The 15,725-nt window shown below is 41.7% G+C and overlaps 1 protein-coding gene across 2 annotated transcripts in view; it reads left to right on the forward strand.

Annotated features, from left to right (window-relative positions):
- Nucleotides 1-15,725, forward strand: part of POR (cytochrome p450 oxidoreductase) — a 79,492-nt gene that overhangs the window by 45,270 nt on the left and 18,497 nt on the right. For both annotated transcript variants that reach the window (XM_074189449.1, XM_074189450.1), the window contains exons 3-4: nucleotides 14,530-14,578; nucleotides 15,197-15,325. In XM_074189449.1, coding sequence (XP_074045550.1) covers nucleotides 14,530-14,578; nucleotides 15,197-15,325 — 178 coding nt within the window. The remainder of the gene's footprint in view (nucleotides 1-14,529; nucleotides 14,579-15,196; nucleotides 15,326-15,725) is intronic.

Here is a 15,725-nt window from a genome sequence, read left to right on the forward strand (position 1 = left end):
ATGCCATGATCCATTCCAATCAGAAGGAATTTGAGTTCCAGTTTACTATAGTGATGTAAGCTTTCGTTTAAATCTATTTTCAGAGCTGCCTCTTAGACATTCTTCCTGTTCTTAGAGATTGACTCCATAAGAGAGTACTAATAACTTTCTGCAGAACCCTTTTTTTTTCCTAGTATGAGGCTGATTTAACCTTATAGAAGTATGAGAAACCTGAATGTCAGGGCTCTATGTTCTCTTGGCCAGACTTTAGCTTCCTGAAGTTCTGTGACAGGTCAAGGGCTCCGGCAGAAGGAAGGAACTGCAAATACCTTCCCTAAATATAAATGTCAGGGACTCTGGGGCCATCTCCAGAAGCATCCTCTGAGGCTGTCCTCACAGGATTAGGAACGGGGCATCATAGGCCTGGCTGTTGGCCAAGGCTTCCTCCCTAGGGGTCCTTGGGGCAGTCAGAACTGATTAGGGCCTGCACCAAGGTACCTCCATATGGACACAGTTTAGGCTGGAGGATCTTGGACGACTCCTGCCAACTCAGAGATTCTTGGTAAAGTGGTTGTTCTTTTCTCATCAGTTTGAGGCAACTGCTGACATAGAACACTGTCCCTGGAGCTGAGTTGTGAGAAGTGAATGAAATAATATTTATAAAGGACTTAGCACATTAATAGGTGATCAAGAAATGCTTATTCCATTTTCCCCTTCCCTTCCACTTCAGATACAGGTTTGATGCTGAGATCCAGCATCCCTATTATATAGGGTTCAGATGTCATTTTTGTGTTTTTTGTTTACTTTGTCATAACAGATTCTGTCCTGACTTTTTTGGGGCGGAGGGGTGTTTGCAAGGCAGTGGACTTAAGTGACTTGCGCAAGGTCACATAGCCAGGTAATTATTAAGTGTCTGAGGTCAAATTTGAACTCAAGTCCTCCTGACTCCAGGGTCAGTGCCTAGCTGCCCCTCTGCCCTTAATTTTCTTTATTTTACTCTGCATCATTTTAGGTCTACATTTTTCTGCATTTCTCATAATGATTATTTCTTACGATACATTTCTTTTCCTATTACATTCAAGGCTACAGTTTGTCAACCATTGCTCAATTGATAGGACCCGTTTTCAGTCCTTTGCTGTCACAAAAAGTGCTGCTTTGAATATTTTGGTACATAAGGACTTTTGTGACTTTGAACTCTTTGGGCTATTTGTCTGTATATCTAGATCAGGGGACAGTTTAATAACTTTTTAAAAAACATAATTCCAAATTGTTTTCCAGAATGGTTGGATTGTAGTAGTACAACCTAGCCAGTTTTACCCTTGGTTAATCTGCCTAAAAGGAAAAAAAAATCTTAAATGTTTTCTTACTTTTTAAATAGTTTTTTAAAAAACATTTTTATTTAAAGTTTTAGTTCCAAATTCTTTCCCTTCATCCTTCCCCTTCCTCCTCCCTGAGACTGGTAAGCAATCAAATATAGGTTATACATATGCAATTATAGAAAACCTTTCTATATTAGTCATTTTGTAAAAGAAGCCTTGAATAAAGAAAAATTGAAAAAAAATGAAAAATAACATACTTCAAGTTGCATTCCATCAATATGAATTCTTTCCTAGAGGCAGATAGCATACTACATCATTAGTCATTTGGATTGTCTTGGGTCTTTGTATTACTGAGAATAACTGGATCATTCACAATTCTTCATTGAACATTATTGTTATTACTATGTACAATGTTCTCCTGGTTCTATTCACTTTGCTGTATATCAGTTCACGTAAATCTTGCTGGGTCGTTCTAAAATCATCCTGTCATTTCTTACAGGAAAATAAAAATGTGATAAATTATGCTAATAGTTTTCCTAATATTGGACCATTCCTGGTATAAATCCCACTGGGTCATAGTGTATGATCCTTGTGACATATTGCTGTTATCTCTTTGTTAGTATTTTATTTAAGCTTTTCACATTAATATTCAAATGAGAAATTGGTCTATAATTTCCTTTCTCCGTTTTACTTTTCCTGGTCTAGATATTAGAATCATCTTTGTGCCAAAAAAGAAATTTGGTAGGATTCCTTTTTTGCCTATTTCCCAAATAGTTATATAGTATTGGGATTAATTGTTCTTTGAATGTCCAGTTGAATTTGCTTATGCATTCATCTAGTCCTTGGAATTATTTCTTAGGAAGTTCATTGAAGGCTTGTTCAATTTCTTTTTCTAAAATTGGGTTATTTATGAATTTTTTCCCTGATATTAATCTGGGTAATTTATATTTGTAGATATTCATCAATTTCATTTAGATTTTAGATCCCAAATTTATAACTCTTGAAAACTGTCTTAATTTCCTCTTCATTGTTTATGAATTTGCCTCTTTCATTTTTGATACTAGTAAATTGACTTTCTTCTTTCCTTTTTTAATCAAATTAACATGGTTTATCTGTTTTATTGTATTCCCCCCTCCACAAAATCAGCTTTAGTTTTATTTATTAAGTTTTCTTACTTTCAATTTTATTCATCTGTCCTTTGAGTTTCATTATTTCCAATTCGGTGTTTAATTGGGAATTTTTGATTTCTTCTTTTTCTAGTTTTGTTTTCAGTTGCATGCCCAATTCATTGATTTGCTTTTTCTCTTATTTTATTGATCTAAGCATTTATAAATATATGAAGTTTCCCCTAAGTACTATTTTGGCTGCATTCCAAAAATTCTGTATAGTGTCTCATTTTGTCATTTTCTTAAATTATCAATCCTTTCTGTGATTTGTTTTTTTGACTCATTTATGGGTCAATTGATCTATTACATGATCAGTTTTTGTGATTGTGCTATATCCTGCTGAGAAAAACATATTCTTTTCTATTCCCATTTAGTTCTCTCCAGAGATTTATCATATCTAACTTTTCCAAAATTTCATTCACTTCCTTCACTTCTTTCTTATTTTCTATCTTTGCTTTTGCTTTGTCTGAGATTGATTGTTTTCATTGCTTTCTTTATTTCAGCTGAAGTATGATAGAGTCTTCTCCAGCCTCTTGCCTTTAGCCTGTGTTTTTCTGCTTCAGATATGTTTTTTGTAAACAGAATTTGTAGGATTCAATCATTTTGAAATCCATTCTGCTCTCCATTTCCATTTTATGGGAGAGTTTAATCCATCACATTTATAGTTATGATAATTAATTGTATTTTCTTCCACTTTTACTTATCAACCTCTCTTTTATCCTTTACTCTTTCCTTCCTCATGAATGTTTTACTTCTGATCACTGCCTTACCCAATCAGTCCCTCCTCCCCTTCTGTCATCCTCATCCCTTTTTACTTCCCTATGGGGTAAAATAGATTTCTATATCCAACTGAGTATGTATAAGATTCCTTTTATTGAATACTTCTGTTGGTCTAGAACTATAACCTTTGCCCAAGTTTATGTATGCCCTCTTCTCTAAAGATCTCAGCAAGTGTTGCATGGTGAGATGGAGGTGACTCCCACTGCAGCCCAGCCTCCACGTACAAAGTGATTTTCTTAACTCTGGGTCTATGTTATCTCATCTACTCAATAAATTCTAGTGACTTCTGTCACTTCTAGAATGTTATGTAAACCCCTCTATTTGGCTTCTAAAGCCCTTAACCTGTCTCCTTTCTACCTTTCTAGTCGTCTTACACTCCGGTTCCCAGTGACACTGGCCCACATGCTGTTTTTAATTCCATGACCTTCCAGTCTCCTTTTCCCTGGCTTGCTGGCTGACCCCAACTGTGGAACATTCTTCCTCTTGATCTTCCCTGGCTTCCTTTAAGGCTGAGCTCACGTCCCCCATTCTGCATGCACACACACACACACACACTCTCTCTCTCTCTCTCTCTCTCTCTCTCTCTCACAGTGCTAGTACATTACATCTCATTGACACTGTCTAGGTCTGCACTGTTATTTTTTGCACATCCTCTGAGGGCAGAAGGACCCTTCATTGTACCCTCAGCTCTTAACATGGCGACTGGCACCCCGTTAGCACTCAATAGGTGCCAGCTTATTGACTGACTCTTGGGTCTCAGAGGCCTCACTTGGTCACATCCTGGGAAGCTGGAATGGCTCTGAGCCAAGTTCAGCAAGGCTCTTCTCCAGAGGGCTGGACAATGAGGAGGAGGCTCCTGCAGCCCAGAAGGGAGAATTCAGGGCCTGGCAGTCATCATCCTTATAGTAGCCTACATTAGTGGGCCAGACTAAGTTGATGTATTCCCTAGGCTAAGCACTTTGCAATGATGATTTCATTAGATCTTCACAACCACTCTGAAAGGTCAGGGCTCTTATTATTTGTTTTACATTTGAGGAAACTGAGGCAAATAGAGGTTGTATAACTTGCTCAAGATCACACATAGCTAGGAGGAGGAGGAGGCTAAAACTAGATTTGAACTCAGGTATTCCTGACTCCAGCATCGATTCTCCATCTGCTGGGCAAAATCATGGCTTCCTAGAGTAGCTTTGAAATATAGACCCCTATCTGCTGATCCCAGTTGAGAGATGGTTCAACATTCACGTGCCATGGTCAGGTTGTCTCTTTGGGCTTTTAACTCCTGCTGGGACCGATTCTGGATTCCCATCTGGATCTCCAGGCTTCTGACCAAATTGATGCTGTTATCTTCCAAGTGATGTCAGAGCTTTGTGGTGATGGTGGGGGAGGTAGAGCCCTAATCTCCTCCACATTGCTCTTCTTCCTAATTTTGAAGCATTTGATATACATTGAAGGAAGTATGGTAGGGAGTGGCCATTGACTCTCTGACTGGCTTTTAGATGGTGTGTTTGATCCTGCCTCAGTTTTCAAGTTGTTTCCCATGTGCCCCAGTCCACCTCCACAGAGTCTAGTGAGGATCACTCAGAAACAGTTCTGCCCTTTTGTCCCTTTGGAGCCCCTCCACCCCCTGACTCTTCTCATCATGGTCTGCATTGCTATTTCTATCTTCATATCCCTCACTCAAAGAAGGACAGAATTAGGGTTAGGGGCAGCATCATAATTTCCTTCAGTATTCCTCCCCTTCCCCTCCCAGAGAGCTGTTCTCTATAGCAGGGCTTTGGTGTTTTTAGGACAGAAAGTGATACAAATCAACCTGACTAAAGATTCATTGGGAAAGTCTGAAAATTCATGAATTTTGTGATTCACTGAGGGGTGAGATAAGAATACCACAGAGGAACCGATGATGGATGGGGGGGGGGGGGGGGGGGCTCTGAAGGAGTGCAGCTTGGAATCTGACCAGTAACAAAGACTTTAAGTCTCAGCTGAGTGAGGATGGTGTCCTCCGGCCTTCTGCTCATTGATGCATTTATCCTCCTTAGGAATTTCAGTGCATCATAGAAAACCAAAGCCTGCAGTTTGGGGATCCCTGCTCCTGTCTAGCTGGGATTCTTTCAGGGTCTCACTCACCCTGCCTAGGAAGTGGGACTAATAATACCAAACCTGTCTGAAGGCAGAGAGCAAGACCAAATTCTCTTCTGAGCTGCCTCCTTTCCTTAAGATGAGCAATTCTTTTGCCCAGAGTGCAAGTCCTGTAAAGTGGTCTGGACCAGAACTCCTTTGAGAGGCTTCTCGGGGCCTCTCCTTGAAATGGGCCGACCTTTTGGGACTCCTCAGGTCCCCCAAAGCCCTTGTACATCTGAGAAAGGAATCAGCACTTGAGGGGCTTCCTGCCTCTCTCCACATCTGGGGCACCCCCAGAAGTAAGTATCTGGGTTAGGCAGGGAAAGCAAAGTCCAGAAAGGAGATGGGATCCCTGGCTGTAAAACTGGGAGATTTGTTAGCAGCTTTTAGCAACTTTCTCCATTGTTGGAAGCTGGAAAAAAAAAAACAGGTCCAAACCCAGAACTTGGGTGAACTTTCTCCAAGTGACTCATTAAGCTTTTATGGCCTTCTTTAGTCAGTTGTATTCCTGGTAACATCTGCTTCTATGCTAGACGAAGATGAATTTCTAAAATGCTGAGCCAATCCCAACTTGAAAAGTCTAATTGGAAACGTTTGTGCTTGCTCTACAAGCCTTTGGGATGCAGGCGGTTCTTACAGCAAGCTGCTGGCCTGACACAGCTCATCTGGGGCACTGCCTGCAGATTCAGGTAGACTGTGGCAGTCTGGTGCTGCATTGTGAAGGGCTGAATCAACCAACTCATGGGCCCCCTCTGATTGCGTGGGGGGGGTACTCTTTTCCAGAGTACCCACTTTTTCTGTCTCTTGTTTAGCAATGGGGGGGTTGGACCAGGATTTGTGGTATTTTGTGGGGTTTTGCTCCCAAGTCAGACAAGACTGGAAGGGGCTCTAGCTGTTCCTCTGGGGCTGCCCTCAGCACCCTACCTCTTCCCTCCATCCTACCCCCACCCTAATTTCTTCAGTTCTTTTCTCTGGGCTTTTGTGTTGGGGAAGATTGAAACTGGCCTAATTTAATATGATTCCAAGGAGCCCCAGTGGCTGTGATCAATACAGGCTTTTTTCATGAAGGACAGCAGTGCCATAGCAACATGGGGAGAGAGCTGCTTTTTTACTGTCTGCAATAGCCTCATTCAGTCTACATGGTTTCCTTTAAAAAAAAATTGGGGGGGGGGAGTGTCAATGATATAAACTGTTGCCAAGGCGACCTGAATAGGGGAGGAAAATACTTTTTTTTCTCTCTTGTTCCAAACAGATGAAAGAAAGGGAGGGAGATGGGGGGGGGAGGGGGGTATGTGCAAACTGCTGGGAATCATGGGAGATTTCATTCTTGACTCCTGAGTCCTTTCTGTTGGAGCTGCCAGATGTTCTGAGGCTTGTAGGGATCTGTGTCAGAGCTCTGAGGCCTTCCCCAGACTTTGGAGAGGACTGCTCTAGGGACTCGGGCAGACTGCGCCAGCCAGTTTCCCTCTAGAATCAGCAACAAGTATGGGGAAGCCGGGAGACAAACTTGCAGTTGCTGACCACTGCTCCCGGGGCCCTTTGCCCGAGCTGTAGCATCCCTTCTCCTTTGGCGTGTTGGAGTGGTGGGCTGGCGGCCATGGGCTGTGTATATTCTGCACCACAGGAGGACTCCAGCCTGGGAAGGTCAGTTCCACATTCCCTTACTCCTCGCAGGCTTTAGCTGGCCTCTCACTTGGAAGGACTGTTTCAAGGTGTTACCTCATTTCTCCCTTGATTGGGAGCAATTTCTACCGGCTTGGAACCAGAGTGAGGGTCCGGGAGAAGCAGGCAGAGTGACAGAATTGAAAGCCCAAGATGGCCTGGCAGGGACTAACATTGGCTTGCCACTAACTGTGCAACTCCCCAGGCTGGCAGTCTTGCCCCAGAATACAGATATGGGCCTTAGCTAAGCCAGACTAGGGAAGGGAGTGGAGGGAGTGGTCAAAAGAGCCATGGCCTGAGCCCCAGGGTCCATTTCATTTCATTTCAATCCATCACTGTAAGGTTCTTTCTTTCTTTTATTGAATCCAGGCAGAGTCTTGTATAGTGGCTGCTAACAGTCTTCATTTCTGTGCTTCTCTGGCCCAAGGAGAGTTCTTGACTCATCTTGAGGGAAGGGATCCTACCTTAAATGATTCTATCTGCATCTGGTTCCAGATTTTTCATTTGGTGTTGGAAGGCTTCTGTTCCTGGCAGCTCAATTCAGTCTGTTATGCCTACTCTGGGAAGACATGGAAGAAGGCAGAACCATGGCCTGAGAGCCTGATTGCCCAAAAGAATAGCCATAGTTGGTCTTGATGAGAATTGCAGCTAAACTGGCTGGTTGGCTTTCTGACCTTCCTGATGCCAGTAGAGTCCATTTCCTCCACAAATCATCCCTCTGATGATTACCCCTTCTTCATCTTATTGCTCACAACCATTCAATGTGTGATAGCAGTGTAGCTTAGGACTGGAATGCTTCCTTGGAATCAGGAAGACCTGGGTTCAAATTTTGCCCCAGGTACTAAGTAGCTGTGTCACCATAGAAAAGTTACTCAATTCTGAGTTAGTTTCCTCACCTATAATACAGGAATAATACTTATAGTTCTGTCCTCAAGAAGTTGTTGGGAGATGCAAACAAGCAAGTTTGTGTAAAGGTCTTTGAAACTTTAAATTTTTCAGTAAAGGTCAGTTTCTCTTAGGTGACAACATTATAACAGACAGCACTAACCTAGTTGGGAGACCTTGAATAAGAATAATGTTATTTTGGAAATCTATGTGAGGTTTTACAGAGCACTTCCATGAAGCCATATGGTCCGGGGAGAGGGCGTTTGCCTTTGATACTGACCTGCCTCTGATGGTTACTGCCTATATGACCTTGAGCAGATTGCTTCCCTCGGCAAAACAAAGGAGTGGAGCCAGATGACCTCTGAGGTCTCTTCCAACTGGAGATCTAAAGTTTTTTTTTTTAATTTATTTTGTATCATGGAATTGAAAATATGTAAGAACAGGAAGGAAACTTATGATTTATTTCATCCAGTCCCCTTATTTCACAGAAGAAGAAACCAAGGCTCAGAGAGGTTATGTGTCTTGTCCTTTATCACACAGAGAGTAAATATCTGAATTAAGATTTGAATCCAAGTCTTCCTGATTCCAAGTCCAAGCTCCATCTATTGTACTACTGACAGAGCAGAAAATGGAGCCCAGATTTCCTGATTCTCACCCTGTTGTTCTTCCTTCTACATTCTTCCTACTCCTCAGTTTCTTTTACTTGTATGTCCTTTCATCATCAACCAGAGTATAAGGCACTGGTGGGCAAGTCTTATCCCTGGGTGTGTGTATGTAGTGTCCTAAATACCACAGGTGCCCAGTCAATGATGGCATTGACAGTGATGTTCTGGACACTAGAAAGAATTTCGCTGTGGAAAAGTGGTAGTCTTGTGCAATGGAAATAGCTTTGGCATCAGAGTCCTATAACTTGGATTCAAATTTTGCTTTAATACTTATTATTTATTCATGTGTAACCTTGGGCAAGTTACTCAGCTTTCTTGAGTTTCATTTTTCTCATCTATAAGATGAGGGGTTTGACTTGCTAGGCACCAAGGTCTTTTCTAGCTATATATATATACACTAACCATTTCTCTATGTTTTTTTAAATTGTTTTTAGTGGGTCTAGTACACAGTAAGCACTTAATAAATGCTTTATCTCTGACTGCAAGAGGTAGAGTACTCTTTTGGAGGTTAAGGCAATTGTTTGTGACTTCTAATGGGAGAAAGAACCAGCAAGTGTTAGAATTCATTTTTATTGAATGTAAGCTATGCTTCCCTTTAAGGAAGAGGGTGTTGGTACCTTTAATTAGCTTCTCACCCAAGGTACAGTAGAGAGAACCCTGCATCTGAGTCCCACAACCTAGTTTTAATTCCTACCTCTGATACTGGCCATCCAGCTACCCCAGGTAAGTCATCTAACCTCCTTCATCCTCAATTTCCTCAACTGTAAAATTAAGGGGAATGAGCTTAAATGGCCTCTAGAGTTAAGGGCCTCTACCTTTTGTCTATGATCTTATCTATGATCCTTCCAGAAAGCATTAGGTAAAGCTGGGACATATTACTTTTTACTCCATTTTCCTTTCTCCCACTCTCAAGCCCCTAGCCCCCCAAAATCTGATCGAAATAGTAAAACCTGGGACGTTGGTATCATTTTAACTGCAGGGCAGTTCTCTTCCCTACCACATGACTATCAGAATAAAAGTAAGAAAAGTGTATTCTCTGGAGGGAGCTTGATAGAAATATATAAGTGAATGAAAGAGATACTTAGAGAGTTGACCATGACTGTTTGGTGCAGTTCCAAAAAAAGTCTTGAGTTAAAGCACCAGAATTGACTGGATATGAGTTATAATATCCAGAGGGATTTTAGAGACCACTGAGCTTGTCATTTTATCTTATTCTAAACTTAGTGTAAGTCAACAAAAGCTTTCATGGAGATAAATGAGAATAAAAATATCAACATATAAACATATATCAACATATAAAAGAAATAAACTCGGTGTTATTTTTTATAAAACTATTATCAGGGTTTACCAAGTTGTCTTATTCCTCTGTTCCCTCTGAGCTTTTTCTGCTTCTTTTTCTGGATCTAACTGTGAGAGGCAGCATGCTGTCTCTGTAGGTATGAGCTGACTTGCACTCAGAGAGACCTGGGATCCTAGACCACTCCTGTCTGGGGTTCTTTAGGCAATCACTGAATCTTTTGGTGCTCTGTGTCACAACTAAGGTGCCCATCTTCATTGGTGGGGAAGCTTCTCAGAAGCAGAGATGTGCAGTCATGGTTTCATGCAATTGAAACAATGGTAAGAACCAATAGTATCATCATTGGACATGTCTAAGCCAGAGCTATCCAAAATGCTGTGCCTGTGGCCGGCAGGGTGATTTTATGCGGCCTGCCTGTGGATTTACTAAATAGTAAATGAAGCTGAACTACTGCAGAGCTCTCACTAAAATGGCAAATCAAAATATACTGTATATTGTTTCAATAAAAACTTTTAAAAGGTCAGACAGCCCTGGTCTAAGAGATGGAGGGTCTTTGAGAGAGCAGAGACAAGACTAGACAAGAGAGTGGCCAGCCTCTTCTTAACTGTCCTCAGGAGGACAGTCATTCCATTAGGGCCCCTTGGACCCCAGAGGTAGTGACATATAGTAACACATGTCATCCTCAGAGGCCCTAGTGAATAGAGTGGACCCTTCTGAGCTCAGCCTCATGGACTGGCCTGGGGCTGTGAAAATATGCAGGTGAACTACTTTCCAGGTTCTCCCTGTGTCTGGGTTCAGGTAGGTATCTACAGGACTAATGAGTAACACTTAGTTCCATTCACTAGGATTCTCTCCCTGAAGGACTCTTCTCTTTGCTTAAAGGACTTTCTCCTATTTCTGGGTATTGTTTTAAATTGGATTATGCTAATTGTCTGAATATTATCTTGAAGATTGCGCTTGATATTGGTTAATCTAGAAATTGGACCTTTTGGGGGTGCAAGAGTCACATGTCAGCTTGACTTCCCTGAGAAGAGCTAGGGATGAAGGATGGGCAAGCCAGGTGGCTGTCCCATATGATATACTGGGAATTTTCAAGGCTCACTTTTCCTGTCAGTTTTTCTAAGTGCATCTTTTTCTAATGCCAGAGAATTCTGCCATTTATAACCTGAAGAGAACTAATTTTGGGCTTAGATTGCATGTGCAACAAGGAAGCCTCCTTCAATGTGCAGCAAGGTCCTGAGGATGGAGCCTGTAGAGAAACTGAGGGACTAAAAGTGCAGGTGGAGGGATCAGGACCAAGGAGGAAGTGGTGCTGCTCTTTGGGGAGTGCTAATATATAAATTAAATATATGTATAAATATAAATATAAATGTATATATGGGTCAGGCCCCAGGGGGACTTTACAAATATGATGGAAGCCATTCTGTGTCTCTCTGAATCCTAGATCCACCAGCCAAGTGACCTTGGGCAAGTCCTTGATTCTCTTTCAGCTTCAGTTTCTTTATCGGTAGAATGGGGATGCCCACTTGATCCTAGTCAAGCCTTATGTTCCATCTCCTGTCTTGTATCCTAGTAGGTGCTTGAATTTTCAAGGAACCTTCTAGTTACAACGATGCTATGATAATAAGTAGGCTGTTTCCATATTCACCAATGGAAATGTTTCTTATTGTTTGTGTGTGTGTGTGTGTGTGTGTGTGTGTGTGTGTAACCTACCTAAGGGCAGGGGCAAATTTAATTTGTTATTGAATTGAATTGAAAATCATTTATTGAGATTCAGATACTTTTGGCAGATGATTAGGGCCACCATTATTTAGTGCCTTGGCGATTTGTAGGGGAGAAATAACATTTGCTTGACATCATTTCAGTGGCCCAGAGTGGGAGCTAAGTGCCTGAACCAAGCCATGGAAATTGAAAGAAAGGGGTGTCTAGAATTGGGATATTTTGAGGGATAAATTCATAGATTTTTGGTGTCTGACTAGATGAATGTAGAGGGGTAAGAAAAGGGAAGAACCAAAACTGGCCTCCAAGCTTCCAACCCAGAGCACCTCGAGAAATTGTACCTTTGACAGAAATGGTGACATCAGAAAGGGAAACCACTTTTTGATGACATTGGCAGGATGTCAAGCTAGTAGGGAAATGAGTACATAGGAAAAAAGGAAGAACGTTCCCAATTCCCAATTCCCTTTCTCTATGATGAGAGAAAAATGACCATTGGGATCTTTGCTAGTTACATCATACCGCTATTCCAGTGATCTGTGGTATCCAATTCCCTGGATATTCACTTCAGCAAAGCTGAGTGAGTGATTCCGCAGTGCATAATGTCCCTCTCTTTTCCTCTCTGGGACTTTTGTAGAGTTATTTAAATCTGAAGACCTTAAAATAGCACTGGTGACTGCTAATCTAGTTGAAAAATTGTAGGCATTTCACTTTGGAGACTTGGGTTCTATTTGTGTAGCTATCATTATCCCTTCATGAATGAAATGTAGCATTTCTAGACTGGCGCCCATAGTCATGTGGAGACTGTCCTACTTTCTCTATGTCTATATGATTTATTTTAAAAATATGAGATTAGGACCCATCAGTTTGGGAACTTTGTCTTTCTCCTTCCTACCTTCTTCCCCAGCAGCTCCAATAGATAATATGGAATTGAAGAATTTAAGAAAAGATGTTTTTTTAAACTCCTCTTTAAGTAGAGAAACTAATTCATTTTATGTCACTAATTAATGATGCTGCCGATTGACTTAGAGCACTCCAATTGAGTTTTGTTTTGTTTTTTTTCCCTTAGCTTTGAGAATGGGTTTGGGTTGAACAGTCTGCCATCTTTCCCCCCGCCCCCCCCCCCCACCAACTTTGCCTTGTGAACAACTACACGTACTTTTGTTGACCAGGGTTAAGACTTCTCTCAGTGGCTTGTTTGAAGACTGTTTCTAGAGGACTAACCGAAGATTGACCCCCACTCCCCTCAAATATATCTGTTGCATGCTTTCTTAAGTAGAGGCCATTTTTAGCCATTTTTACCTTCTAATTTGGAAATTATGGTGATCCAGGAAAGAATCAGGAGGCAAATCAACAGTATAATTAAGATTATAAAGAAAGTAGCTTCTTCAAAAGCCCAGCTTGGCCATACTTTGTTAAACGGACAAGCATAGAACTTTGCAGCCTTTTTATCTGAGGATGAGATATTCCATCTGAACACTCACAAAGTGATGATAGTGAGAAGTCAGTGTGTTTCACCAAGGCCATGGGTGAAGTGCTTCACAAATGGGACAGTGTCTGGTCCTCACCAGTATTATTAGGCCAATCAGCAGAAGACCATAAACCTATAGTTTCTGCAAGATTTTGGCGAGGCATTTCACATGCTGGTAGATGAGATGAGGAAACATGGATTGACCTTACACTGATCATTGTCACTCTGGAGATAGAGTTTGGATGTATGCCTCAGGACTTTCGTCTTGGTCCCATGTCGTGTCCCATAACAGAGTTATTAGTGACTTAGATTAAGACAAGAATAGCTGTGTGGCCTTGGGCAAGCCACTTAACCCCATTGCCTAGCAAAAACAAAACAAAACCAAAAAAGACAAGAATAACATGTTTACAACCAAATTGGGATTTCCAAAGCTTTTATGAATTGAAATCATGTGATGAAGCCAACCTGAAAGATGCCTTTAGGGTAATGAATCAAATTGGAGCCTATGAGGACTGAACCTACAACCCAGGCTGTTGACTTCGTGTCAATTATGTGAAGCCCCCACACCCAGGAAGGGGAATACTTGTATTAGACGGAATGTGTCAAGAGCAGGAGCACTGAGGTGGGGCCTTGAGATGGGCAGGAGTACTGAGGTGGGGCCCCTATTGGGGCAGGGGCAGGAAACATCTGGCCTACAGGTCAATCATTTGGTCTGGCTATGCCAAGGCAACTGCAGGCTGGACCAAAATTCAATAAATCTAGGAGCTTTTAAGAAATGAATTAATTAAATGTTTGACCAAATATAGCCCTCAAGTGATGGTATAAAAATATCCAGTTGACCCTTGGCAGAAAACAGGTTCCCTACCTCTGTATCAAGGGAAGGATCAAAAGACTTCGAGCTACTTTGACCAATGGTTCCTTGTTCTGCCCTTTGGGGCCAAGCAGAACAAACCAATTCTGTCTTCCTCCATAGGACAACCTTTCAGACCTTGAAGACAGCTCTTCTGCCCCCATTGAATCACCTCTTCTCTAGTCTAAGTACTCCCTTAGATTGACCTTCAAGTTAACATCCTTCCTAAAATGTAAAGTCCAGATATGAACATAGGCCAGAGAGGGCTCAGTCAGAGAAGAGAGCAGTGATCAGGGAGAAGACAAATGTACCATTTCAAGGCAAGTATTTCAAATATGCTTCAGTTTTTTCATCTTTTTTTCAAAAATCATTTTCATGGAGTTGTCAATGACTATCATAAAAAAAATTAGGTCATTAATAATGATGAAAGTCAGCACAAAGTGGGAGCTCCTTGAGGGCAGGGTCTATCTCTTGCCTTTCTTTATATCCCCAGGGCACAGAGTTAACACACAGTACTTAGTGACCAACTGAATTCTGTATTTCTCTCAATAGTAACTGGTTGGAAAGGACAGTGAGATCTTAGTTCCTCTTATGCCGATTGATGAAATTTGTCTTTTTCAGACCCTCTTCTGTCAAAGAGAGCAGCTTTGTGGAGAAGATGAAGAAAACGGTGAGGCTGCTCTGTTTGTTTCTTGATTTTGAATTTAGAGCTTCTTGGGGATTTGACATTCTAGAAGACTGAGGGAGGGTTGAGTGTGACCTTTGTGTTTGGGGCTGTCCTCAGTGGACTGAGCTCTTTGGCAGATGGGAAGGAGGAGGAGATGAAGTCTGAAAACGCAGGCCTGGCCACACTTTACCTCCCAGTGCACACATTTTGGTCTGTACCTCCTTAGCAAAGGGCTTATGTTGTGTTGGTTGTCTATTGGCCCTCAATCCCCTATTGCCTTTTGACATTTTTCAATGCTATATTTAGCTGATTTATTCTTATCTTGAGTCTCCAGATAAGATGTAAATTCCTTTCAGTGAGGGATTTTGCCATTACTAGAGTTTTTTCACATGCCTTTTGCTCACATATTTGATTGCTTTTGTGTGAAAGAGTGCTCTCATACAAGAGAAATTCATTTCAATGCAATTTTGGGGGAGAACTTTAGGGAAGAAGAGAAAGGGGGAAATATTCCAGAATATGCAGCCTGAGTTAGTCTTTAGTCTTTGCTTAGGATGTAGTTAACAGTCAGCAATTATCTTTTGCATCCCCTTTTCTAACATGTGTTTGTGTGCCTTCCCAAAGGGCAGGAACATCGTTGTGTTTTACGGCTCCCAGACAGGCACAGCTGAAGAATTTGCTAACCGCCTTGCCAAAGATGCCCACCGCTATGGAATGCGGGGCATGGCTGCTGATCCCGAGGAGTATGACTTGGTAAGCTGTGCTTTTGACTCGATTTCAAAGGCATATTTAATCCATTACAGAATTCCTTGGAAGATAAACAGAAGGATCTTGCATGCCAAGGCCTAAGCGAGAACAGCCGTGAGCCTAAGAAACAGAAGGATGGGTTTTTAATTGGTGTCCTTTTCATTATTCAGTCATGAGAGCATTAAGGATAACCACCCTTAGTTGCCAGCAAGACTAAAGATGTACTTCTCCCTTTTGGGATCTCAAGGAAGCAGAGTTGCACCATTAAGCCAAAAGAACCTTCCAGTGCCTGGATTTTGTCCCTCATCATATGGAAAGGACTTGGGAAGCGGTCAGGAGGGTATTTTGCCCAAAGACAGAGAAAACCAAGGAAGGTTGTTGACTCTTCTCGGAGTGACCTCCCTTG

Source organism: Macrotis lagotis, chromosome 5 (genome assembly GCF_037893015.1).
Source record: "Macrotis lagotis isolate mMagLag1 chromosome 5, bilby.v1.9.chrom.fasta, whole genome shotgun sequence".
Taxonomy (NCBI): Eukaryota; Metazoa; Chordata; class Mammalia; order Peramelemorphia; family Peramelidae; genus Macrotis; species Macrotis lagotis.